At 41.9% G+C, this 27,940-nt stretch overlaps 1 protein-coding gene across 1 annotated transcript in view; it reads right to left on the bottom strand.

The window, feature by feature from the left end:
* Positions 1 to 21,486, bottom strand: part of mslnb (mesothelin b) — a 290,146-nt gene extending 268,660 nt beyond the window's left edge. Inside the window, exons 1-14 of the mRNA XM_042103582.1 lie at positions 21,421 to 21,486; positions 17,050 to 17,142; positions 15,109 to 15,133; positions 14,577 to 14,625; positions 13,848 to 13,973; positions 7,466 to 7,662; positions 5,948 to 6,051; positions 5,517 to 5,629; positions 4,822 to 5,079; positions 3,742 to 3,816; positions 3,020 to 3,255; positions 2,405 to 2,495; positions 2,040 to 2,183; positions 920 to 1,122 (exon numbers count right to left, since the gene is read on the bottom strand). Coding sequence (XP_041959516.1) covers positions 920 to 1,122; positions 2,040 to 2,183; positions 2,405 to 2,495; positions 3,020 to 3,255; positions 3,742 to 3,816; positions 4,822 to 5,079; positions 5,517 to 5,629; positions 5,948 to 6,051; positions 7,466 to 7,662; positions 13,848 to 13,973; positions 14,577 to 14,625; positions 15,109 to 15,133; positions 17,050 to 17,101 — 1,673 coding nt within the window. The 5' untranslated portion in view covers positions 17,102 to 17,142; positions 21,421 to 21,486. The remainder of the gene's footprint in view (positions 1 to 919; positions 1,123 to 2,039; positions 2,184 to 2,404; positions 2,496 to 3,019; positions 3,256 to 3,741; positions 3,817 to 4,821; positions 5,080 to 5,516; positions 5,630 to 5,947; positions 6,052 to 7,465; positions 7,663 to 13,847; positions 13,974 to 14,576; positions 14,626 to 15,108; positions 15,134 to 17,049; positions 17,143 to 21,420) is intronic.
* Between the last annotated feature and the right edge of the window lie 6,454 nt (positions 21,487 to 27,940).

Below are 27,940 nucleotides of genomic sequence, written 5' to 3'. Positions count from 1 at the left end.
TGGGTATTAGCTACAGAGGACCTGACACTTGAAATGCTGGCATATCGCATCACATTCAAAATGAAACTGTGTTAAGCAGACGTGAACGGCAGGCTGAACAGATCTGCAACAGAAGGAGGTTGCTATGTTGACTCCAGCTGCAAAGTCAGCCATCTTCACCAGCTAACACGATAATCCAGTTACTGTACAACAACAGTATGACAGTTACAGGAAGATAATCGCTCAGATTTTCGTTATTAGGCCACTTGAAAATAGGCTATGGCTAGGCTAATCACTGGAGGTATTTTAATATTATGTTTGTTTTGCTAATGGTTAAGCAAGGCCTCCCTGTGGTTTTAATCAACCTAATAATCTTTGAAATGTCAATTGTAAACACTAAGGTGAAATGCGTTGAAATTGATATGCCCCAGAACAGACATTTTATCGGCTTTGAGGTATAATAAAGTCTCCAGTCTTGTAAATTCACATTATGTAACATCCATAACGTCACATCCATAACAATTTGTTTGAACCTTGGGTCCATTTATCCACTTTTTAAATATGTATAATATTACCATGTGAAAAATGTTGTTTCTGTATGGTTGCACACCATATTTATGATGTAAAAAGAGTGTATTTCTCCATCAAATTCAATCAGATCAGTTACAAACAATAAAATATAGACCTAAATGAAGATTTTAACAACAGTTCTATTTGCGTATGTACAACTTTTTTTCCGTGGTAAGGATGACCTTTGCATGGAATTGCCCTTCTTTCCTTCTTTTTATTATAATTATTTTGTATATCTCCCCTGGCATAGTTGACAGTTGACCTGTATTGTACACAAAATGCTGTATACTTGTGTGCTCAATAAAAAAAGTGTTATGAAACATAATTCAATGTGGAGGTGTGTATAGTTAGTATTAAGTTATGAACGTACAGTGCTTGGTAGGTTTCACAGCTGAATCCTTTGGCACTGAGGCAGGACAGGTACTCTGGGGTGAGTGAGGGCAACAGAGGCCGCAGCTTGATCTGGAACCACAGCCTAATGAAGGACACGTCATGGAGGTTGTCCTGCGTCAGGGGACCGGAGATGATCTGGTCGAGGATTCCGAAGAATGGAGAGTCAGGGGAGCTGAAGTTCTGAAATGTAAACAATGAGATTGAGAATCAGTTAAAGTACCGCAATGGTAAGGAACATCTTTCATCCAACATGAATTCCAAGTGAGGTAGATGACAAATGAAGGAACAGTAATGGAGGAGCCGGGAGAAGTGACATTGACGGCCTAGAAAGCAGAAGCACTAAGCACTACTATGAAGCAGAAGCACTAAGCACTACTAAGAAGCAGAAGCACTAAGCACTACTATGAAGCAGAAGCACTAAGCACTACTATGAAGCAGAAGCACTAAGCACTACTAAGAAGCAGAAGCACTAAGCACTACTAAGAAGCAGAAGCACTAAGCACTACTATGAAGCAGAAGCACTAAGCACTACTAAGAAGCAGAAGCACTAAGCACTGCTATGAAGCAGAAGCACTAAGCACTGCTAAGAAGCAGAAGCACTAAGCACTGCTAAGAAGCAGAAGCACTAAGCACTGCTAAGAAGCAGAAGCACTAAGCACTACTAAGAAGCAGAAGCACTAAGCACTGCTAAGAAGCAGAAGCACTAAGCACTACTATGAAGCAGAAGCACTAAGCACTACTATGAAGCAGAAGCACTAACCACTACTAAGAAGCAGAAGTACTAAGGGTGGGGGTGAGGGGTTCCATATCACATGGGTGAACAGAGACACAGTATTGAAATCAACCTCAAATGTCGATCTCAATTGCCACTGACAGTCCACAAAACAAATGCTAGGACACAGGAAGTAGAGGAAAAGACACACGTTGAAGGAAGTAAAGGGGACAGGCATCTGTATACAGGACATGGAGGCAGGGACACAATACTGTAGTGAGGAAGTAAACAGCGTAGGCATAAGTGAACCGGAAGTAAAGGCAAAGACATAAGTCCACAGAACATGCCAGGGGAAGAAGAGGAGAAGAAGCTGTCTGCGCCATACCATTTGGGCGAGTTCCTGGGTGAGTGAGTTGAGGCTGTCGGAGAGCTCCATCACCAGTCTCATCAGCGTCTCCTCTGTCAGACTCAGGTTGGTCTTGGCTGCACAGTGCATGACACGAGCCACCTCCTCCACTGCATCGGTGAGCTACACACACACACACACACACACACACACACACACACACACACACACACACACAAAGAACAATTACAGAACTGTGTCATGACAGGGTTTTCTGAATCAATACACACTACACTATAGACACACACACACACATACACACACACACTTCAAGGTCAAATATATTTATGTAGGGTTGACTGAATCCCACAAAATGAAAAAACGTAGGACAACACAGGACTTACAGCACAAGATCTCTCATCAATGGACACACTGCAGATATCAGAATCAGAGTCAGTCTCCTCTGACTCTGGCTCCAAACCGGTCTGGATGTGGCTGAAAAAACAGTAAAAATCAAGCATGAATATGAATATAAATATCAATAATATAATATAATATAATATAATATAATATAACTTAAAAGATAAATTAAGTTGTGAGTTTTCACAATATCCTTTTCCTGTCCGAAAACAAGCGAAAACAATCGCTTAGCACTTAGCTTGCTACAGCCAGCAGCTAACAAAGCCAGGCAGCTACAGCACTACATTCTGGGGGCGAGTGTAGCGCTGTAGCGGCCTGGCTGTGCTAGCTGCTGGCTGTAGCAACTTGAGCTAGGTAAAACCGATTTTTCGTACCGACAGTAGCCTACTCGGTGACCTCGAAAAACGGAGATCTATGTGAAAAGTGGCTTATTTCTCCTTTAATACAATAGAATATAATCAAAGGTTCGACATGTAAATCTATACAAAATCTATAAGTAACTACTCAAAGCCATTTCTTAGATAGCAAGGTAAGTTTCTCAGATAGCAAGGTAAGTTTATTTAGACAAATTAAGCTATCTATAACTTCCTATTGCTTACAACAGGTTGTGGAACACCACGGTGATGTTCTGCGGGATCTCCATCTCGTCTCGGGGCAGGTACCGTCTCAGAACCGGAACCACAACATGCTGGAACCAGTCGTTCACGTCCAGCGGGTCAAAGTCCACCTGGTCCGGAGCGGTGCTGTTCTGCTTGTAAGGAGCGGCCAGTTCTGCCAAGGTCCAGTTGAGCATGGCCTGGATGAGAGTGGCACTTCGCACGGTGGTGAGATTGTGCTGGAGAGGGAACAGGACCAGAGAAAGACACATACTGTCAACAGCAGACTCCTATAATATGGCATGATGGAGTTACGGGTATATATTATTATATAATTATATAATATAAGCATTAAATAAGATGCTTAACAGCATGTGGTTAAACAGGAGCACAAAAGAGACAGATATATACTGTCAGGAACTGAACTTAATATATACAGGTATATTCGATTGAAATATTTTACATAAAAGTACATTTTTTGACATTTTATAATTACAGGTGAATATGAAATGTGAACTTTGTATCAACTTATTTCAAAAACATAATTCAGTGTAGTTCCTAAAATTAGTGTATAGTGCAGTTAACAGGATATTTGCATATATCATTAAAAGACAGTATATTGCATACATTATTTAAAGTCATTGACACATTTAATCATTACAGCACAGTATAATGCAATGCATCTGACCCTGGCGATTTATTTTATGATCAAAACTATATGTTACCTGATTTGTAAAGGAGACCAAGCGCCTGGCAAAGCTTCCCATGGGTGTCAAGACAGACATGAATCCATCGGCCACCTGATGATAACATACGGAAGAGAAACAAAGTCATGCCAATGACTACACAATACACAATTGTAGCAATTGTAGCAATACACAATTGTAGCAACCCTGGGTCACTATAGTTTTACAGTATGCAGAATGCTTTATAGAGCCATATAGTGCTACTGTAAAAAATCAACATGCCACTCCAGGCTATTTCTTGACTGTATTATTAACAGTTCTCTCCAAGTACTTACACACACACACACACATGCACGCACACACACACATGCACACACACACACACACACACACACACATGCACACTGTAACGTGACTGAAACCCGGACATATAGTCATTTCAGTTACGCCAGCTTATTTTTTGTATGTGGGAAAGGAGACTCGGTTTCACTCTGAACTTTTAAATGAAAAATGAATGTATTGAAATGTTCAAGTTCTCAACAGTATTTCAGACCGTGGCATATTAACAACGTCATGCCTAGCTGTAGGTAAGCCGCGGTCAAGGCGCAGTTGAACAAAGGAATCGCCCCAAACAATAAAAAAAACTCCCTTCAAACCAAACTCAAAATGTTCAATACACAGTTGTTCGTTAACCCACTTTCTTACAATAGCATACATATAAATAGCAGTCAGCTTCAACAACCCTCTATTGAGCTCAGGAACATTAAAGAAATGTAGGCTACCAGTTTTCCGACAACGTCGGTCTTAACATAGGCCGACAACACAAAGTGAATCGTTCTCCTAGAGCATACGATGTCTAATCAAAAGAAAGAAAATGAAAGAAAGAAAATGTATGAAACGAAATCAAAAGTTAGAGTAGGTCAAAATATCAACTGAAGGAGTCAGGGGTGAAAGAATTAACGTGCCACTCCAAGCCATTTCTTTGCATTATTAACAGTTCTCTCCAAGTACTCACACACACACACACACACACATACACACACACACACACACACACACACATGCACGCACGCACACATGCAAACACACACACACACACACACACACACACACACACACCTTTCTGGCTGGGTCCCTGTAAGGGGTGGTATAGTGCTGGGTGTGGTGAGGCCCAGGTGAGGTCGTGTAGTTGCGCGTGAAGCCAGTCGGGTCAGGGCGAGGAGCGGAGGTAGGTGAGGTCGGAGGTCGGGCCGGCAGCAGGGGGTCCAGCAGGCTGTCGAACACCAGGGTGAGGACGCCCTCGTCCAGCCCCACCACCTCCGGCTGCAGCAGCAGCTCCGCCCTCTGCTCTGGAGTCAACAAGTGGAGCACGTCCAACTACAGGTGTGTGTGTGTGTGTGTGTGTGGAGGGTGTGTGTGTGTGTGTGTGTGTGTGTGTGTGTGTGTGTGTGTGTGTGTGTGTTTGCATGTGTGCGTGCATGTGTGTGTGTGTGTGTGTGTGTGTGTGTGTGGAGGGGGGGGGTGGTTTTTACGTTAGTGGTATGTAGGAGTAATGAATTCTTAGTTTTATAGTAGAGAAATCACATTGTTTCACAATGTTTTTACTGTTGTTTTGTACTCTTGTATGCATATACTGTCCTCCTTAGCAATTCACAGTATAAGTATTTACACAGTTCTTACACATTTGGATTGCAATGCATTTGTATCACTCTGTGTTTGACTCTGCTAATCCAAGTGTATTGCTCTGGCCTTGTATGACTCAGAGTGTATGACTCTGCTAATCCAAGTGTATTGCTCTGGCCTTAACGACTCACCCCACTGAAGACCATGTTGAGCGATGAGAGATCTTTCATGGTTGCCATGACAGAGAATGACCCAAAGTTCTTCATCAGCCAGTCCTCAGTGCCGTTGCTCAGGTGCATGCATCCTGGGAAGTGAAATAGAGGACACGCAGGTAAGAGACCACAAGGTCACTAATGGACATTATTTATTCTACCAAACTCATGCATGTGTTATAAGACAGGGTATTTTTTTTAAAATGTATCATATATTCTTAGATGTTGGACTACAATTTGTGCACGTAAAATGAGTTGTTTGCAGAAGAAAGCAAAGTTGATTTTTTTTTTATCATCAATGATGTTTAAACAGTTTTTAATCATTGTATGATTAAATCAGTATGTGTGTGTTTGTGCGTGTGTTTGTGGTGTATCTGTGTGTGTGTGTGTGTGTGTGTGTGTGTGTTTACCCGCTGTTCTGTTATCAGACAGGAAGGGGTACATGAAAAACATGTAGATCCACTTCTGCCGTACAGGGTCCATTCCAGAGAAGTGCTCGCTCATCTCACTAACCCTGCAGAGCAAGAACGCGTGTGCAGATAGAAGATGGCAGAGTGATTATCAGATACGGGCGATATTCCTCCACATATCCAAAAATATGTTTGATAAATCTCTTTTGGACATACCGGTATGTAAGTTGTTCAAGTATCACTCAAAACCTCAATCCTATTTTTTTATTACTTATTAAGCGATGGATAGAACATGCTTGGGACATTTACGGCAATAAATATGTTTGCTGAGATAGAGATGTGATGGCAGATCAGTAATCAGAAGTGATTGTCTATAACTAAGAATCTGTTTGATAAATCGCTTTGGGGCAAATCTGTCAGTGGTTCGAGTATTTCCTGAAGCAAAGTGCTTTACTTTTGTTTGTAATCCCAGTTATATTTTAAGAATTATTTTCTGAATGAAACTATGTTGCAGACTCTATAGGCCTTTATCACGGCAGCCGAAGTAGGAAGTGAACAGCCCTGTTCCTGTGTGAGCACAGGTGTTTCTAATTAAGTGTCAGATTCGGCCACAGTTACTTCAACCAGAGGCCTCGTTAATGTTTTTAGGAACACCTGTGGTTTGCCTGCCAACAGGAAAGTGAACAGCTTCAGCTGCCCGTGGGCTGCCGTGATAAAGGCCTATTGAACGATGAAGAAAGAAAATACTTAATGGGAATAATTATCTTCATAAAAATCCCCCTCACTGCAACCACAGATAGCTACATCTGCCTGAATCCCCCTCACTGCAACCGCAGACAGCTACATCTGCCTGAATCCCCCTCACTGCAACCGCAGATAGCTACATCTGCCTGAATCCCCCTCACTGCAACCGCAGATAGCTACATCTGCCTGAATCCCCCTCACTGCAACCGCAGACAGCTACATCTGCCTGAATCCCCCTCACTGCAACCGCAGACAGCTACATCTGCCTGAATCCCCCTCACTGCAACCACAGATAGCTACATCTGCCTGAAAACAGGTTACAAACATTTCTTTTGCAGAAATGTTCATTGCTCAAGTGTCACTGGTACATTCTTACTACTCTGTTTACTAGGAGGTTATGAATTGGATATGACATGCATTTTCCCATGCACACCAGCAGATGTCATAGCTCTAGGGCTGTTCTGTCAACTCTCTAGGGCTGTTCTGTCAACTCTCTAGGGCTGTCAACACCTTTAGTAAAATTCATACAATTCATAAATTCTGCCTTATATGGTTTATATGGTTCATTTTGTTAATTTTGTTTTTATGGTTCAAAATTAAACTGTATTGTGGAGATACCCCAAATATTAGAGCAATAGGTGAGTAGTTACAGCTACTTTTATAGAGGGTGTTTGCTGGTCATTTATGGTCATACTGAAACAAAGCGATCAAATAAAGAGTCAAACAAGATTTCGGGGAGTGTGTAAAAACAACAACAACAGCAACAACACATACACAGTGTGGTAGGCCTCGCAGCTGAGGTTCTTATTGCCGAGGCAACGGAGGAACTGGCGGGAGACGGAGGAGAGGAGGGGCTTCATCTTCACCTCCAGCCACACCTTCAGCACGTCCGCGTCGCTCACCAGGCCCTCGGGGGTCAGCTGGATCCCACCCGACACCTCTAGCGCAGGGCCCTGGCTCAGAGTGGACCTCTGCAGGGGGTAAGAGGGAGCAGACAGGGGTAAGAAGGAGCAGACGGGGGGTAAGAGGGAGCAGACAGGGGGTAAGACAGGGGGTAAGAGGGAGCAGACAGGGGTAAGAGGGAGCAGACGGGGGGGTAAGAAGGAGCAGACAGGGGGTAAGAGGGAGCAGACGGGGGGTAAGAGGGGGGTAAGAGGGAGCAGACAGGGGGTAAGAGGGAGCAGACGGGGGTAAGAGGGAGCAGACGGGGGGTAAGACAGGGGGTAAGAGGGAGCAGACGGGGGTAAGAGGGAGCAGACAGGGGTAAGAGGGAGCAGACGGGCGGTAAGAGGGAGCAGACAGGGGTAAGAGGGAGCAGACGGGGGGTAAGAGGGAGGAAGGATAGGTGGGTGGGGTTTCATCATGAGGATTTATAGGAATTACTGTATAACAGGAACTCTACCTGACTACCTGAACTTCTGCATGGACATTGTTGTTCCCACCAGAACTAAACGCTGCTTTCCCAACAACAAGCCTTGGATAACCAGCAATGTCAAGACCCTTCTCAACAGGAAAAAGATGGCGTTCAGAGAGGGGGACATGGCAGAGCTGAGGCGCGTGCAAGGGGAACTCAAATTCAAGCTGAAGGAAGCTAAGGAGGATTACAGAAAGAAGGTGGAACAGAAGCTGCAGGAAAACAACTTGAAGGAGACATGGGACTGCATGAAGGTTATCACTGGCCTGAAGAAGAACAGCAGCTCTGTGGAGGGGGACCTGCACAGGGCGAACCAGTTGAACCACTTCTACAACAGGTTTGACTCCCCTGCTCCAGCTCCAATGGCGGTGGTCTGTCCACCATCCCCCAGCCCCCACCCTCACACCCCCTCAATACCAGCGCAACACTCACCTCCATCATCACAGGCTATCGTACCCCCACCATCACTGGATTTTGCACCCCTCCCCCACATGGTGATCACGAACAATGAGGTGACAACGACCTCAGTCAACAGCCATCAGACACACAGATCCCAGATGCACCCCTCCCCCTCCCCTCCCCTTAAACGTCCCACATACTCGACGCACCCGACCAGTAGCGCGACAATGTGACGTCACAGAAGCGCCGTAACCATTTATACTCGCGCGTGGTGGTCGCAACACTAGTTGCAATATTCTCCTGAACAGAGGTGTCGCTGTTGTGAAAAGACTAACATTAACTACTTACACAGCAGAAGAAGCTGCAGTAAGAAACACCAGTAGCTAGCCTCTGTGATGGTACTTCAGACTTTGGTTGCTACTATTCACAACTACCTTCATCATTATCATGTAGTTTCCAAGGTGTGTGCACAGGTAGATAGATAGATAGATAGATGGATATATAGATAGGTACTTTAGTCATCCCGAGGGAAATTTTAATAATTTAAACAGTTTAGCTAGCTAGCTAGCTAGCAGCTGGCTGAGTTTGTGTAATTTCTTGAAGTGGAAAGAGATTTTGTTCAGGCCTTAATAGATATCCTTTGTTTGAAAATAAATAGTTTCTATTCTTTCCTCTTAATTCCATGTGTTGCAACTCTCACTGGTAACTTTGTTAACTTATCCAGCAAACTATTAAAAATTCACGACTGTAACAAAACACTGCAACTCGCTTGCCCTCGAACTAGTCCATCTTCCTGTTTCCGCCTTGTCGCGCTCGTCTGAAAAAAAATGAGTGGTGCGCTACCTCGCGCTACACGGCCAAAACCCTGGCGCGCCAGAGAGATCTACGTCATTTTGACGTCACATTGTCACGCTACCGGTCGGGTGCGTCAGGTATGTAGAAGCCTTTACACCCCTCACCATTACAAAGGATCAAGTGACAATCCAACTTAAGAAATTGCGCAGCAATAAAGCAGCTGGGCCTGACAGACTGTGCCCAAGGCTACTCAAGGCCTGTGCTGCTGAACTGGGGGAACCACTGAAGCACATATTCAATTTGAGCCTACGCCTTGGACAAGTTCCAACACTGTGGAAGACATCATGTCTCACCCCTGTCCCTAAGAAGCCACACCCTAGTGAGCTTAATGACTACAGACCTGTCGCTCTTACATCACATGTGATGAAGACAATGGAGCGATTAGTCTTAGGCATGCTCAGACCCCAGGTACGCCATGCACTAGACCTGTTACAGTTTGCTTACACTCTAAAAAATGCTGGGTTATTTTTTCAACCCAAACGCTGGGTTGAGGCTGTTGGGTCATTTTGTTTGGTTGTTTTTACTCATATTGGGTAATTTCTGTAACCCAGCTTGCTGGGTTGATAGTTTATCACTGCTGGGTTGATAGTTTAGGGCTGTGCTCCCTCCTGTCCCCCACCTGACGTGGTAAAACATTACCTAGCACCAGGGTGACTTCAACACAGCTGCATAGGTATTTGAAGGTTGAGAAAAAAAATCGTCAGGCAGGCAGGCATATTCTTTCAACCGTCCAGTCCAGCAGCTGTCAACATGCAATGGAAATCAGGTGATTTTGGAAGGTATGTATGTATCTGCGTTTATTTATTTATTTATTTTTATCCAGACGGATTTTAAAAGTCCACCCAGAGACATACCCTTCGTGATATCAAGGGATATTCTGCCTGCCATTTCGTTCAGCTTCAAGCAGGTTAGCAGGTGTCATTCCAGCTAATATTAGCTACTGTTAATGTTTAATCTACACAAATACAGACTCATAAAAACATAGTTCTGTATTCACTGGGTAGGAACTGCTGAACAGAAACAAAATGAACTTTTACAACAAACTACAATTAGCATACCAACAGCTGGTAGGTAACATTAGCAGACTTGGACACTTTATGCTAATTAAATATGCTTCGTGGTTAATGTTTGTCAACTAGCTAACACAGTCGAAGTAGTCTCTTCACAACACTTAACTTACGATAATATTAATCATGCCAAACAACATCTTATTAAATCCTTCAGGGTAGCCTCATATTATAGCCATGTAACTTACTGGGTGGTTCTTGGTGGTAACATTAACTTGGATTCACTAACTGAATAATGTGTCATTTGCTAGGTAACGTTAGCACTGCTGAACTTTTGTTTGTCAGCCTAATGTTAAGCTAATGGTAATGTTTGTGTTATCAAGCTCATCTGACATAAACGCACGTTTTGTATTACTGGTATTATGTTTAAAACAACTCCATAATATTAGGTGGTCATGGTTTCCGAGTGTGTTGCACTAATAATTTGTCTCCTGGTGGATTTTTATGTCTGTCAATATCATTCACTGGTAATGGTTCATGCAAGTCTTGATATAAAGTTCTGTAGGCTAACAGTGATTAAAATGCACTCTTTTTTTCTTTGATTGACATGGCTGACCCCCAAAACGAACTTTGGAATCTGCCTGCCTTCATGGAAGTATCACATGCATTTTATACTATGCTATCTATTCAAAAATAAAGAAAACTATCAAATAAATAATTATGTCGAACTGTTTTATTTCATTACATGGCTTTTGATGGTCATTTAATATAGACTGTCTACATCAGGCCTAAAGCTGTTAACAGAAGGTGTGACTTTCAAGTAAGTAAATACAAACTTTGAGTTATTAAAAGTTTGTACAAGCAGAGTATTTAAAAAATCAACCAGTAGTTTTGGGGGATTTGGTTACATAACCCAAACATTATGTAACTTTAACTAAACAGTTGTGTCAACATAACCCAACATATTGGTTAAATTTCAACCCAGTTGTTGGGTTAAATTTAGTAACCCAATTTGCTTGGTTAAGATAACCCAATGCTGTGTTGGACCCCATTTTACTCAGCGGCTGGGTTGAAAACAACCCAGTTTGGGTTGTTTCCAACCCAGCATTTTTTAGAGTGTACCAGGAGAAAGTGGGCGTGGACGATGCCATCACTTATCTTCTACACAGGACACATTCCCACCTGGACAAGGGGAAAAGTGCTGTGAGAATCATGTTCTTTGATTTCTCAAGTGCTTTTAACACCATCCAGCCCCTCAGATTGGGAGACAAGCTCTTGCAGATGGGTGTGGACGCTCACCTGGTAACCTGGATTACAGATTACCTGACCGAGCGACCACAGTTCGTCAGACTGAAGAACTGTCTCTCTGACACTGTGATCTGCAGCACCGGAGCGCCACAGGGAACTGTGCTCTCTCCAGTCCTGTTCACCCTGTACACATCTGACTTCTGCTACAACACCGAGTCATGCCACATGCAGAAGTTTTCTGATGATACTGCAATTGTGGGGTGTATCAGGAACGGGCAGGAGGAGGAGTACAGGAGCCTGGTGGAGGACTTTGTACAATGGTGCAAACTCAATCATCTTCAACTTAACACTTCAAAGACCAAGGAGATGGTGGTGGATTTCCGCAGGTCTAAGCCCACTCTGCTACCAGTTCACATTGATGGGGTCAATGTGGAGGTGGTTAGCACCTACAAGTATCTGGGTCTCCACCTGGACAATAAACTGGACTGGTCAGCCAACACTGATGCACTCTACAAGAAAGGGCAGAGCAGGCTGTACTTCCTGAGGAGGCTGCGGTCCTTCAGTGTGTGCAGTAAGCTCCTCAGGATGTTCTACCAGTCTGTTGTTGCCAGCGTCCTCTTCTATGCAGTAGTATGCTGGGGTGGAAGCACAAGGAAGAAGGATGTGGGGCGAATTGACAGGCTGGTAAGGAAAGCTGGCTCTGTTGTGGGAGCTGAACTGGAGTGTATCACTTCACTATCTGACAAAAGGACCCTGAACAGACTGATCAACATCTTGGACAATGAGTGTCACCCACTCCACAGCACTATTGTTAAACAGAAGAGCCTGATCAGCTGGAGACTTCGCTCACTGCCTTGCACAACTGACAGACTGAGAAAGTCATTTGTCCCCAGGGCCATTGAACTGTTCAGTGCCTCACTTAAGGGAAGAGGAGAGATAGACTTCTCTGCATAGTCTGTCTGCCTCTTCATCCCCTCCATGTTTGGTACTGCCTGTCCACTAGCCACTTGTACCACTGTCTTTATGCCTCACTGTTTGCGTGCTATATTAGCACATTAGCACATATGCATACCCCCCCCCCCCCCTCCATGCCACAGCGGAACTGTGGCCACACTTATACATTTTCTTAAATAGTTAAATATATAGATATATAGACTTTCCTTTACTTTATTTCTGCATTGTTGCACTGTTGACTTACTCATTTGCACTATCACCATGACCACTATCACCATTGCACTACCACCATGACACTCATTCACACAGAGCACCTTAGAGCACCTTACCATACCTTACTATGCACAGAGAATCACAGGCTCAGTCCCTGCCTCAGTCATTGCAAGCGCCTCTGATTTATTAATCACCACTATGTGGATACTGTTTTTAGAATTGATTTAGATTAAGTGTTAGTATAATTTGTAATTTTGTTATTTGTATTTTAGTATATTTTTATATATTGTATTAAGTGTTAGTATAATTTGTATTTTAGTATATTTAGCATATTCTGTGTTTTTATATTATATACTTTAATTATTCTTCTGCTGTTAAAGAATGTGTTTGTCTTGTATGTATGCTGCTGAGACCTTGAATTTCCCCTGGGGATCAATAAAGTATCTATCTATCTATCTCTAGAAATGTTTTAAAATATATTTTATTTGCTTATGCAAATAGCTGACACTTTTATTCAAAGTGAATTGAATCCCTGGCTGGGGTTTTAAGGAGGAAGCGATGGTGGATGTGATGGTGGTGGTGGTGGTGGGGGCGGTCAAACGTGGTTGATGAGATTATATAGATGTAAAGAGATAACCATGAGAATATAGAGACGATGGTCGAGAGGACAGAGGACTTCTCTGGTTTGACGAGCAGATGAACGCAGCTTATTTGCATTCTTTGAAACTCTGCATGTACATCCTGGCTGATGCTGGACTTTCAGAGGTCAGAGAGCAACACAAATTCAATTCAATTGTACTGAACTCAACTCAATTCTGTGGTTTTGTTCATCTTTACATTGGCACGTTTGGGCTGTTTGTCTGGGGGCCGTTTATATAAGTCAGTGTTTTGTAAATGTGTGGGACGAAGCCCAAATACAGAGTGTGTATCTATCTATCTATCTATCTATCTATCTATCTGGAGTGTAATAGATAGATAGATAGATAGATAGATAGATAAGATAGATAGACAGACAGACAGACAGATAGATTGATAGATAGATAGATAGATAGATACATGGACTTACCATGAAAGAGTAGACATCCAGTGCAGCATCCAGTAGGTTCACAAGGTTCTGGACGTGGTGCGGTCCAGCTAGAGGCCCAGACGGAACCCCTGCGCACTGCAGGAACCTGGAGGTGGACTCGGAACCCTGAGGGGGAGGACAGAGGAACGTCAACGAGAGATCCTGGTCAACAATGTGTGGTATCTGGCGTTACATTATATACCGGTATTACATATAATATAAACACACATTATATTTATTTTTAATCTTATTTCCGTGCTTATTTTTCTATGTGAATATTTATGTTGGGAGTTGTTCGCTTATGTGATTAACTTGTTGTTTTGAGGGAATACTAGAGTATACTGAAATGTGGACTGACTGAAGACTGGTATACACACTCTTAAAAGCCATGTGTTGGAAACAGCACAAACTGTGTTGTCCCTATCTGGACACAGAGATGTGTTGACAATGCAATGCAAGTTGTGTTGTTTTCAACACATTCGTTTGAAGAGTTTCATAAAGCTATCTATAAGTTAAGTAATATATAGACCTAACAAAATAGGATACAAGTCAAAATGATTTCCCTGTGATGTTCTGTTACAACAGAGCCAAGTGCATGAAGCAGAACTGGATTTTGCCGTGTGCTTTCTGTCGACCCACTCTTAACCAATTGGCAGTGATGAGGTGACAAGGAGTGGTGGGCGCACAGGCAAGGTGGCTGACATATTTTCCAGATTACATCAAACTCACTTGGCCACATTGCTGCTGTGCAAGGCTGCCGCTGGCGTTGCAGGTGTCACTGTGAGAGAGAGAGAGAGAGAGAGAGAGAGAGAGAGAGAGACCATCCGAGAGACAGAGTGGAATTAGTGAAGTGAGACATAAACATGCATTTCATGGTGGAGAGCCTTTATTCAACAAAGACCAAGAAGACCAAATGAGGGCAAAAATAATAATCAATCAAATAAATGCAATTAGAATGTCATGATGTGATTTGCCGTGAGGTGGCAAACCTTTGGCAAACATCAGTATCCCTTAGAGGTTCTAACCAAAGAGAAAGCCATCTAACACAGACCATGGCATGGTCTGTATATAATGAGGAAAATGAAGAGAATATGCCATGATAGGACATACTGTATGTATCGTCTTTCAACACTCAGCACCGGACACAAAGTACCTGATACATGAGAACTTTCAACGTTCTACACTTTATACTCAGTCAGAAACACATTTTACACATGCATGTATAATTATAAGATATTTCTGAGTGACTAAAATGACTTACTTTTGTGCTTCTACCCATGAAACACCTTCAAAGGAGAAAGGAGAAGTTTTTTTCAGTAATATGCATGTATAATGTACTTACAGTATGTATTACAGTAGATAGTAGCATCAATTGAAATAATCAATAGATGTTGTGTACTACATTTTTTTATATTTATTTAACTTTACTAATTTACAGACTCCATGGTACATGTTCCATGGTGAAATGTCATGGAACAATGACTCTCAGGAACGTCAGCCCCCTGGATAACACAATAGGGTGCACATGCATTGCACATGCATTAGGGTGCACAACTTCAAAATGCTTATTATTGGCCAAACAATGTATTCAGTGTCGGAGAGAACATGTAAAGAGCAGAATATAACAGAACATGCTAACGCTCCACCGGAAATAAATTAGCTAGCTTATTAGATTAAGAGCCTTTCGTGCATAAGGCCTATTATACCAGTGAAAAAGTTTGTATCCCCTTGCATAATGTTCTGTAATACTGTGTATTTATCCTTGTCCAGTCTCTTGTGTACCCTCTGATCAGCTTTTGATCCCTCTCAGTGTTTAGTTCTCCCTGGCATATTTGAAGAGTTTGGTTCCAGAACGCTATATCTCCATTTCTAAAGACATTAAAAACTCATTAATTGTGTATTTCAGGTAATATCAGTCAAATTGCAGATGTGTTGTTTTCATTGAGTAAAAATTAACCTAATAGCAATACCCAATAACAGTTCTACTGAAATTACTTGAAACATTTTTTTTTTTTAAAAATCATTAAAATGGTGGATATAGTGTTTCGTAACTCTTCATTTGTCTGTAATCTACTGAACCGGCTTGCCCTGCTGTATGTATCCATGTATTCACCGTGACAGTTCTGTTGTATTTATGTCATTTGATGTTGACCAGCATTCAAATTCAGGTTTTGTATATCTCACGTGTATAGTGGCTACACTGTGACATTTTGAGTTTCCTCTGTCTCGTTAAATGTGCAAATTATAATCAAATGGTTTGACTTTGATCCAGACAGGATCCAGACATAGGCCCAGAAAGTTGGGCTCAAAGTACACCTGAGAGGATTCTAAGAGGGTGCACAAAGACACAGCTGACCCTACATGCAGGTTATACATAAAAAGTTATTGAACATTTCGTAAATGGGAATGCAAACTTCTGCAATTTTTTTAAACATGTTTTAGCCTTTTATGTTACTTTGATGAAGGAATATAAGTAAAGACTAACTACTGTATACATTACCTTTTCAATGACAATAAAAAAAAAATCAAATTTCGAAAGAAATTCTTTGTTGTACACCTTTTGTCATTGTAAAGTAGGGGGATGCAAACTTTTAGCATAACATTGAATCCATTCTCAAATACAGTATTACATACGTAATACTGATAATGAGCATTTTTTGTGCTCTTAAAGACATGTCGCAGCTACTCGAACATGTTCATGTTATAAACATTTTATACAATCCTTATCTCTAAAATGTAAATGTGGTGGACAGTAAATCCACATCACCCATGTTTGGGTTGTATAGGCCTGTGGTGTATTTCATGGTTTAATGGCAAGCCTGGGTTAGTTAACCCAGAGGAAGCAGTAAACCTCCTAATAGCAGAGCCCTATGGCTCCATTCACCTAGTGAAACAAAGCAAGCTGATTCTTTTAGTAGGAGGTTTACCAGCTACTTTGAGTTAACTTGCTGATATGTGGTGAGCATAATGGCTGCCCTACCAGTCCAGGTGAGAGCTACACATTGGTGGTGGTCAGTGAGTAAAGTGCTCTGGGAGCCTTGAAAAGCTTGGTGTTGTTGTTTTTGTTGTTTGACAATAAAGGAAAAGCACTCTCATTAAAGGAAAAGCACATGCTTCAGATACCACCCTTGCCATTTAAAGCCCTCACAATCAACATCCCAATCAAGACCAAATGGTGGACCTGAGTGCACCTGAGACTCACCTGGACCTGATAAGGCCGAGTAAATCAGTAGGAACACACAGGGGGCTCTCATTGTGACACGGAAGACCCTCTCATGGGGTCGGAACGATTTCACTGGTCAACAGGAATGCAAACACAAACACAAGAAAAATACAACATGTAAACAAAAACACAGAATGTCACAAAAACACACAAAAAATGTTAGGAGGCCTCAGAAAGTGTCAAAACTCTCCAGCACTGTACAGCGCCATCAGAAAGTATTTCCTTCATTGTCACATTTGAAATTGTTACAGCCTCATGCTTACATGTTTTAAGTTCACATGAATGGCACCAAGTACAGAGATACCCCGAAAGAAAGACTGATCCATGTGCTTAAGACCCCAGCCCAGGATGAATGTTCACTTACAGTAGAACAGGACAATGAACCTAGTACACAACCAACACAACGCAGAGTTGTGTTGTGAATGTATTTGAATAACCAAGCCAGAGCCATGATATGAACTCATTTAAATATTGGTAGAGACATGACATGAAACTGGACATCCACCAACTAGCCCTGACCTGAACCCACTTAAATATCAGTACTGTAGATATGGACAACGTTGCTGTCAACGATGCTTCTACTGAACTAAATGTTCAGAATATTTATGCCAATGTGATACATCAGTTTTTTTCCCTTGATAATACATTAAATGGGCTTAAGACCTCAGCCAAGGCTGAATGCTTACTTTCCATAGGACAATGACCCTAATTACTCAACCGAGACAACACAGAGTTGCCTTAGGGAGAACTCTGAATGGACTTGAATGGCCAAACCAGAGGCCTGACTTGACCCCATTTGAATATCAGCAGAGGGACAGGAGAATGGACAACCAACACATCCAACTGGACATCCTGCATCCTCAATAGAAAAACCTTTAGAGGGCAGAACTCCAAATCCGAATCTCCAAATCCAGGTGTGCCTAAGCTTGTCACGTCAGGCATACACGAAAAGGGTGTAATCGCTACCAACAATGCTTCCACTGACTGAGTAAAGGGTCAAAAAATGTATGCCAATGTAATACTTCAGTTGTTTTCCTTCCTACACTTTTAAAACGAATGTGTTGTCCCTATCTGGACGTGTGTGGATGTGATAAAAAAACAATGCAAGTTGTGTTGTTTTCAACGCAAGTTGTGTTATTTTCATATTGTGTTTTATTGTGTTATTTTCATATTGTGCAACAAATAAAAAAAGGAAACGACACAAACTGTGTTGTCCCTATCTGGACACAGAGATGTGTAACAAAGGTGCAAATATGTCTGCAATATGTTTGTCATTTTTTATCATTATGGGATAACTGAGTTTAGGTTGAAGAAAATTCATTATTAATAGCAATACATATGTGAATTTGTGAAGCTTTTTTACAGCTGCGACCAAAATGATCAAGGCAGAAAAGCCAGAATAATGTATCTTCTACCTTTGGTCCAAAAAAAGAAACAAAACATCAGTGCATATCAAACACCCACAGTGAATGAGTAACAATGAGAAAAGGGCTCCACAAGACAAAAGAATGGATGTGCTTTAGCGACTTTTTTTTAAAGTCAAGTCTTTCTTGTTTTTCAAGAAAAGTAGGTGTAGGCCTACTGTATGTGCACATTCAGGTGATTGACTTGTCACCTTTGTCACATAGGCACAGCAGCGTTATAACTAGTGCACAATAAATAACACTGGATGTCTCCTGGGATCTTTCTTTCTGATACCTCGTCAAAACATATTTTGTGTGTGTTCATATGTTGTCTCTGTGTGTGTTTAGGTGTGTTTGTGTGTGTGTGTGTGTGTTTGCTTGTTTGTCATTATACCTGTGTGTGTGTGTGTGTGTGTGTGTGTGTGTGTGTGTGTGTGTGTGTGTGTGTGTGTGTGTGGGACAGAGGAAGAAAGAGAGAGAGAAAGAGAGAGAGAGAATTCTAGATTTTGTATGCCCACCGCACACAGAGGTACCCCCCACCCCTTCTTATGTGTTTTGTTTTTGTTTACCTTCTATGGCCTTATGTTCTTGTGTGTTATGCTGTATGTAACAATGGTATGTAACAACACTGTTCCCATACAGTCATGCTAATATAAGGCAACATTGAATTTGAATTTTAAAGAGAGATAACATCTGTATGTGTTCCTAAGGAAAATTAGTTGTTTGCCAATGGAAAACTTTGCTAAACTATTCACTGTTTACATGTAACACAAGTGCATATTTGCTTCTCCTTGTACATATATGACATAAAGGGAACTTTTTAACATTTCGCCACCACACTAGCTGTTAACAGGGATGGGCAGCTTTGCTCACAAAACATTGGAAAGAACTCTGATGAAGATGTGACTACATCGAAACGTTAGTCGTATGTTTTGCACCTTGTACTAAATAAATTGAAAATTAAGAAGACATCTGAGCTGCACCGGCGTCCCTCCTTCTCATTGGAAAGAAATGTGTGTGTGTCTGTGTTTGAGTTCTTGTTTGCACAAGGTTTGTTAAATTAAATAGAACACTAAAATCTGTGTGTCTGTGTGTGAGAGAGAAAGTGTGTGTATATGGGGGTTTATATGTCTCTGTGTGTGTATGTGTGTGTGTGTGTATGTGTGTATGTGCAAACATCTGTATGGGTTGTTAGCTGAGCGACGCTACTCAAAGCTTGTGCAAAGCTATTGACTATTTTTATACATGACACAAGAGTGCATACCTGCCTCACCTTATGTCAGGTGATTAACCCTTAGAACCCGATTGACGCAAAGTGCGTCAAAAAACACACCCTTTCTTCTCTGTTATATTGCTCCGCGACTGTTCATCACAACGAGATAAAACCTTTATTTTATGACAGAGAAGAAGTGGGGCTTTCCAAAGAGACTACGCACTTGTCTGTACGACCAAGTATGAAAATAAAAACAAATCATGAAATTAAATAAAATGGCATCATATTTACAGTCTATACTTCTCTGCGTTCACTTGCGCACCCATTACTTTCGTTTGAATTACTCGCGAACCCGTGATCGCATAGATATGGCAAGCATATCAGATGAAAGAGGAGAAACAGGGCTATCCATTGGTATCATGGATATCGATCTTTCTGGCTTATAAAAACAGACGAAGTGACTGCAAAATATTAACGTCATGTACACAAACCAACACTGCACACCCATTACTCTCGTTTGAATTACTCGCGGACCCGTGATCGGATAGATATGCCATGTATGTCAGATGAAAGAGGAGACACAGAGCTATCATTTGATGCCAAATACATCCTTCTGGGTTATAAAACAGACGAAGTGACAGCAAAATAATAACTTCATATAGCTGGACTTACCCCACGTTTTTGTCTGTTTTTGTGGCAAAGCATGTTTATAATCCAATGCTATCGTGTGTTTCTCTATGGCAAAACATGTTCATAATCCGGTTTTGAGATCCTAGCAAATTCCTGCATGGCATCCAATTCAAGGCTCACATTGCATCCCAATTTGTTCAACAAAGAAACACCTTTTTTGCCTTTACTTTGTTCATGGCAATGCAGTAAAAAGTTGAGAATCATCATGAGTGCATACACCATAGTCACACATGCTAACAGGCAAACTTGGGTCAAGTCAGGTCAGATCAGTTCGTGTCACAGATATGGAGCGCAGAATGGTCATTTTTCATCGCTAAATAAAAAATGGCATTTATTTCCGTAAATCACACGCCACATATTTCTGTAAATTGCTCAGCCCCAGAGTATCCCTCCAACATGGCAATTATATTGCCCGTTTCAGGACAGTCTGCCCTACACACACATGAAATGCATGTAGAGCTATGAGCTTGCTGTGGTGAGATACAGGTCAAAATATAAGAATTTTTATAATATGATGTTTATATTTTAATTCTTTAAAAATCAATGCTAGTACTAATCATGAAATGATGGCAGATCTGGATAGCCTAGACTCTGCTGAAAAAAACAATATATAATATGTGTGTGTGGCACAATGACCAGAATAAATCCTTATGAATAAAGGTAGTGAAAATGCCCTAAAAACAGCTTAGGGTTCTAAGGGTTAAGACAAAGCATAAAGCACATACATTTTCACACAAGCTCAGCGACTAATGAACTCCTGACAGACAGGTTGCCTGGGCTGCTGACCAATAATAACACACGCAATGGGGCCTTAATCAGGCCTCACCTGCCTGCTGCATTAACAAACAGGTACCAAAGTGTCTTCACACACACACACACACAGACCACAGAGGAAAAAATCACTGCAAGCTCTATCATGCACACACACACACACATACACACACACTCTCTCTTTTTGGCATAATTAAATAATACATTCTCTAAATAATAAGTTATCAGGTGTGTGTCCTCTAGCTATTGATCTAAAGCACATAAAGGCCATACCTGTTGGAAGCTTGTGTGACAGGAGGAAGAAGTCAGTGCTTAGTCCTGTTGTCTTCACAGACTGTGATAATCTGTCAGAAAACGCACATCAGCAGAGACAACAGCAAGAGGAGGAGGAGGAGGAGGAGGAGGGACACAGAGCATGAGGTGTGAGGGTGTTTAGAGGGTTAAGAGAGAGAGAGAGAGAGAGATAAGAGAAGAGAGAGAGGAGGGTGGTAGGGAGGGAGAGAGAGAGGGGGGGGTAGAGAGGGAGAGAGAGGGAAGGGTAGAGTGAGAGACAGACAGAGAGAGAGAGGGGGAGTTATATGTGCATACTGTGTATGGGGGGGGGGGGTAATGTATATGTCTGAGTGAGCAGCTGAATGAGGGTCAGGGAGAGAGAGTGTGTGTGTGTGTGAGAGAGAGAGAGAGAGAGAGAGAGAGAGAGAGAGAAGAGAGAAGAGAGAGACCCAGCCGGCACACGACCGACCTTCAACGTTGAAATATAGGTGAAATAACGTCAGTTATTGCGTCAATGTTTAAACAAGGTTGAAACAATGTTTAATGCTAAATGGTTGTAAAAGGGTATGTAGACAAACATTGAAACAACGTTCAATGTTAAATGGTTGTAAAAAGGTCAAGAAAATCAATGTTGAATTATAGGTGAAATAATGTCAGTTGATGTGTCAATGTTGAAACAATGTTGAAACACTGTTTTAATGCTAAATACTTGTAAAATGTTGACAAATAGTTGTAAAATAAGAAATAAACAAAATCAGCATGGATGTTACATTACATTACATTACATTACATTACATTTGGCTGACGCTTTTTAACCAAAGCGACTAACAACATGGTAAACAGTAAGTTTTAGAACAATTCTCACAATTTTAGGACAGTTTAAAAACATTAGAGTACAGTAAGAATAAGTGCGTCGGTGAGTGCTGTTTTTAACAGTTACTTGTCAGTTTAAAACGGCTGGTGAGTGCTAGGATCAGTAAGACTTGTTGTAAGTGTTGCTATGAGAGTAGATGTTCTCTAAAGAGCTGGGTCTTCAGGAGTTTTTTGAAAGTGGAAAAGGATGTCCCTGCCCTTGTAGGAACTGGCAGTGTGTTCCACCAACGAGGAACAACAGATGAGAAAAGTTTGGATTGGCTTGAGCGTACCGGTGGTAGAGCTAGACGTCGTTCGTCAGAGGAGCGCAGCGGTCTGGAGGTAGTGTTAGTCTGTATGAGGGCAGAGCCGGAGACTACTTTGTAGGCAAGCGTTAGAGACTTGAATTTGATGCGGGCCGCCATAGGTAGCCAGTGTAGCTGGATGAGCAGCGGGGTAACATGTGCCCTTTTGGGTTGGTTGTAGACCAGGCGCGCCGCCGCGTTCTGGATCATCTGAAGTGGTTTCACTGCGCAGGCTGGGAGACCTGTCAGGAGGGCATTGCAGTAGTCGAGTCGTGAGATGACTATTGCCTGAACCAGAAGTTGGGTAGCATCTTCAGTCAAGTAAGTCCTGATTTTCCGTATGTTGTAGAGTGCAAAACGGCATGACCGGGCGACTGAGGCAACATGATCTGAGAAGTTTAGTTGGTTGTCGAGAACAACTCCTAGATTTCTTGCAGTCCTGGTAGGTGAAACAGACAGGGAGTCAAATTTGATGTTGATGTCGTGGTGTATGGTAGGTTTAGTTGGGAGGACCAGCAGTTCAGTCTTTGAGAGGTTCAGCTGGAGGTGGTGTGCCTTCATCCATGTAGCTATGTCGGAAAGGCAATCCGAGATCCGTGCTGAAACCAGGGGGTCGTCAGGTGTAAAGGACAGATAGAGCTGTGTGTCGTCTGCATAGCAGTGGTATGAGAAGCTGTGCGAACGGATAATCTGTCCCAAGGAGGTGGTGTAGATAGCAAAGAGGAGGGGGACCAGCACTGAGCCCTGGGGGACCCCTGTGGTGAGATGGTGAGGTGCGGATAGCTGACCAAGCCATGATCTCGTTAAACGAGCGTCCTGTGAGGTAGGATTCAAACCAGGAGAGAGCAGAACCGGAGATTCCCATGTCAGCGAGTATAGAGAGAAGGATACGGTGATTAATCGTGTCAAAGGCAGCCGATAAGTCAAGCAGAATGAGTACTGATGACCGAGCGGTCGCCCTGGCTTCTTTTAAGGCTTCTGTTACAGACAGCAGAGCCGTTTCGGTAGAGTGGCCGCTTTTGAACCCAGACTGATTTGGATCCAGAAGGTTGTTCTGTGAAAGGAAGTCAGAGACCTGTTTGGAGACTGCTCGTTCAATGCCTTTGGATAGGATGTTAAACCAAATTGATTTGATATCAAGAAAAGGCATCAAATTGATATTAATTTATGACACACCATGAGAACAATCATGTTACTAATCATAATAGTAGGCTAGTAATAATAGCATAGCCTACTAGGCTAATGTTATTATTGTTTTGACACTTCTAATCAATTTGGTAGCCATTTCAATGTAACAGTCTAAAACAAAGATTCTCTTTGGTCTAAAATGCAACGATTGTTTTTAACGGATGCTTATCGCCTCTAGACAAGCGCATGCGCACACACAGCAACTCCCATCCCCACCCCTGACTGACTTTTTTTGAACTCCATCCCACAAGTGACTTTAACCGTTACTGTCATGCATCTGACTGCATGTGTAAGCTGTAGAAACTCTACCGTTATCACATCCAAGGTAAGAAATACAGTACTTTTGTATGGCTATTGAAAACGGGAATTTATTCGAAATATATTGTTTCATAATCGAATGTTAACCAAAGCTGTTAGTCATGTTAGAACTAGCTAGCAATTAGCTAACGAGCTAACTTTCCCAGCTACTAACTAACTTCATTATTGTGTGGAATATCTGTAATGGTAGTTTATATCATACATCATATCCATCTGTCTGTGATGTCGCTATGAATGTAGAGTTTTAGTTTGAATGAAATATCAGGCGCAAGTAAGCTATCGATAACTTAGCTACATTTAAAGTGGCTGTTACCATGCAGGCTAACGTTACAGACACATAGATATGGAGGTTGTTAACGTTAAGTAGCAGGAATAACGGTTACCTTGTGAACTTCCATGGGACATAGGTAGGTAACATTATTTTTACATTATTACATCATTATACATACATAATATACATGTAGTGTTGCTATAACGTGTTAACTGGTAAGATGACCTGTAAAACAATGAATAAGGTCATTCATAAGTCATATCTATCTATACCCACTATACTCACTGATTTAAGGAACTAAGGAACTGCAGTTTAGTATATAGCTATGGTCAACAGACCTGTCATATAATGGATGTGAATGGGGGCAAGTATGATGGGTGGGTATGCCGACAAGTAAAAGGACCTTTAGTTTGTGAAGGGTAGTGTTAGGCTACATGTTTTTAATTTCTTAGCCCTTATTTGGCCCTTGTTTGATGTACCTGACTTGCACTGAGGTATGTGTTTATTTAAGATGCATGTGAGTGAAGTAGTGCTTCAGTGATGGTCTTTTCATGTTCTGTGTCTTTTGGAACTTATTAATCTTAGTCTCCATGTGTTCCCTCTGTTTGCAGTCGGTGTGTTGTGAGGACTGCTGCCCTGAGAACGCTGAGTGCATTCTGGAATGTTCCAAATGTGTGCCACTTCCATACTGAAGAAGTTCTAAGCCCGCAAGAGAGTTCACTCACCAGGTAGACACACACACACGTAGAATCGCATATAGCATTATAATGTGTAAGGATGTATTTGTGTCTGTAACTGTGTTTAGTTTATCCCCTCTTTTCATGTGTTTGTTGTTATGACTGTGTAGTGGGCTCCATCAACTATCCAGGGCAATGTCAGTCTGTCTGGATGGCACTACCTGCTACTTGATGATGTCTGATAGCCATGGCTGCTGCCTTCAACGTGGTGTAAGTGTTTGTGTTTTGAATGTTTTTTTTTTTGCTCCATGGTGAGGGCTATGGGTTATGTTGTTGTGCATGCTCTAATTTGCTTGACATATGTGCTATGTTATGCATTAATACAGAAACTAATCAGGATTATTGCAGCTACTTAAAATAGTCTTGAATTTTGCAATTTAGCCACTTTACCATTGTGTTGGTGGTAATGTTAGTTGTGTTGTGAATATCTGCCAAACTGATCATAATCATTATTTCAGTAATTGTACAGCAATTCAATTTATTGTACAGGGTGCATCATTTTGTTTAATCTTATCTTTTACTCATCTTTTACTGGCAGAGCCCTCACAAGTAAACTGATATCAAGACTTGCATAGATGGTGATGGTGGCAAGGGTGCCTTCAGAAGGTAATTATCATTTTTGTTTGTACACCTGATTGACTTACCTTACTTATTGTTTTGATGCTATGATTTTTACCTTTATCAACAATAACAAAATGTATGGCAATTGCTGTTTTATTTTTTTAGGTGCTATCCAGCAGTCCCAGCTTGGAGCCAGAAGCTGCTATTGCAAGTCAGATGGGGGATGAAAGGTGGTGTAAGCAAGAAGGCAAGAGCTGCTGCAAGCAATGTTGCAATTAGGTATGATATCACACAGACATACTGCTGCTTAGACGTGTTGGGTCACTTTAAAAAAGGTCCTCTTTATCAAAAGAAATGCACCGGACATTTCTAAGTGTACCCCAAACTTTATAATGGTGGTGTATACACATCTGCTTTACTTCTAACTATTGCACCTGACTTCGAGGCTGCTAGTGTAGGTTTGCTTTTATTTGTCACACAAGCTGAGTAGTTTGCATTAAAGGTGCTCCAAGAGATGTTGGGTAACGTCACTTCTGTTGATGTTCAACAGAACAGCTGGAACAGCTTGTTATGTTTCATGGTCCAGACTAGACCAGGGGCCTGTACTACGAAGGGAACTTAACCTACCCAGATGTAACCCAGGGTTACTTTTATAAACCGGGGTTGACAAAACCTGGTTATCTTAAGTGGTGTTAATCGGTACTACGACGCTGATTATGAAGTTGATTTGTTGAACCGGGGTTAACCTAATTGGAGTTCACATAAAAGGGGCGGGTTGCAGCGCAAGTCCACTTTCAATGATGACGTGATCACCTTATTTTACGGATGAGGAATGCACAATTATTATGACAAGTTATGAGGAATTAAACCCCACTCTACGACAAAAATCAAATACGTCGGCAGTGAACAAAGCAAGGCAAGGCTGTTGGCAACGTATTGCAGATCGGGTAGCCTAAAATGCCTAAAAGTAAAGTTTTATTTCCACATGTTCAAATATGTGTTACGGATGATTAATAGCTTGCGGAATGTCTGAAATGAGTTGAAATACTGTACTTAAAGTGCTTATTTTGGGAAAAGGCCTACAGATGCACAATTCAGAAGTGGGCATATCAATTAATAAGGATAATGTTTAAATGAATGAATGTTTAAGTAGCCCCCATTGACTGATTTACTGTATGCCTAATCCTGCAACACCAGTGCCAAACGCACATGGCGGCAGGTGAAAATGGAACACAAAAACATATCAGAATGGTAGGTTTATATAGTTATAGCTTGCATTCATATTTCTTAATTATGAAAATATGTTGTAGGCTATTCTTAGGACTGTAGCCTTTACTTGGCCTCTGTTTTACAGCTAACAAGAAAAAAAGGTGTCTTTGAACCGGTTACTGTAGGAGGAAGAGTGTTTTACAGTAGCAGATGAGTTGGCCATCGTAAATAATAGTGGAAGGCTGATTTGGAGGGGGGTGAGGGAGGCATTCGGTCGGATCCTGGTGCTGTGGAAATGTGCAGCCTTTATGTGCAGGGTAGTATGACATTCAAGTTTTATGTTAAAAGGGTGATTTATTTTTCGGACATACAGTATTCTTGCTCAGATGTTCAGCACACTGGGCTATGTCCGATTTATTTTCGGACATACAGTAGCCTATTCTTGGTCAGATATTCAGCATCACCGATGGAATGAATTGTCCACTGGCAAACTATCTTAACGAAAGGCACATTATCTGCTCTATCGTAAGGGCCATTGCTACGGCGGGTGACATTAGAAACGTCTGCCTCGATCAGATGACAATGATAACGAATTCCCTCGGCTGAGAATCTATATCGTCCATAAAGAATATCTTCCGGTAATGTCAGCGGATTCTGGTGGTCTCTAAAAACACTCGCCCTGCGAAGAGAGCCCCTCACGATTTGTGCTCCAATGTCGTATGAATCATCCAGGTATTCGCAGACAAGTTGTACGTGGAGGTGTGGTACTTATAAAGGGTGTGCTTAAACGGAAACCTCGGGTTAACCAAGAACATAACCTGCTCGGACCAGGTTTGAGATGCAGCGTAAATTGCCATGGCAGCATACCTCGGTTAAAACCTATCCACCTTTCGTAGTACGGGCTAATCGAGAAGTTACGCCACACGTGATCAAGTTACTCTCGAAGTTACCCAGATAAGCCAGTAACCCCGCTTCGTAGTACAGGCCCCAGGCCGTTTTTGGAGCCTGGGCTGTCCACAGAGACTACGTTTTTTTTTACATGGTATTCAGGGGACAGGCAACTAGCGGATGATGAGGTG

The sequence above is a fragment of the Alosa sapidissima genome, chromosome 9 (genome assembly GCF_018492685.1).
Source record: "Alosa sapidissima isolate fAloSap1 chromosome 9, fAloSap1.pri, whole genome shotgun sequence".
In the NCBI taxonomy this organism is placed as follows: domain Eukaryota; kingdom Metazoa; phylum Chordata; class Actinopteri; order Clupeiformes; family Clupeidae; genus Alosa; species Alosa sapidissima.
The sequence above is the reverse complement of the archived record's forward strand: the minus strand, read 5'-3'. Positions and strand labels throughout refer to the sequence as shown.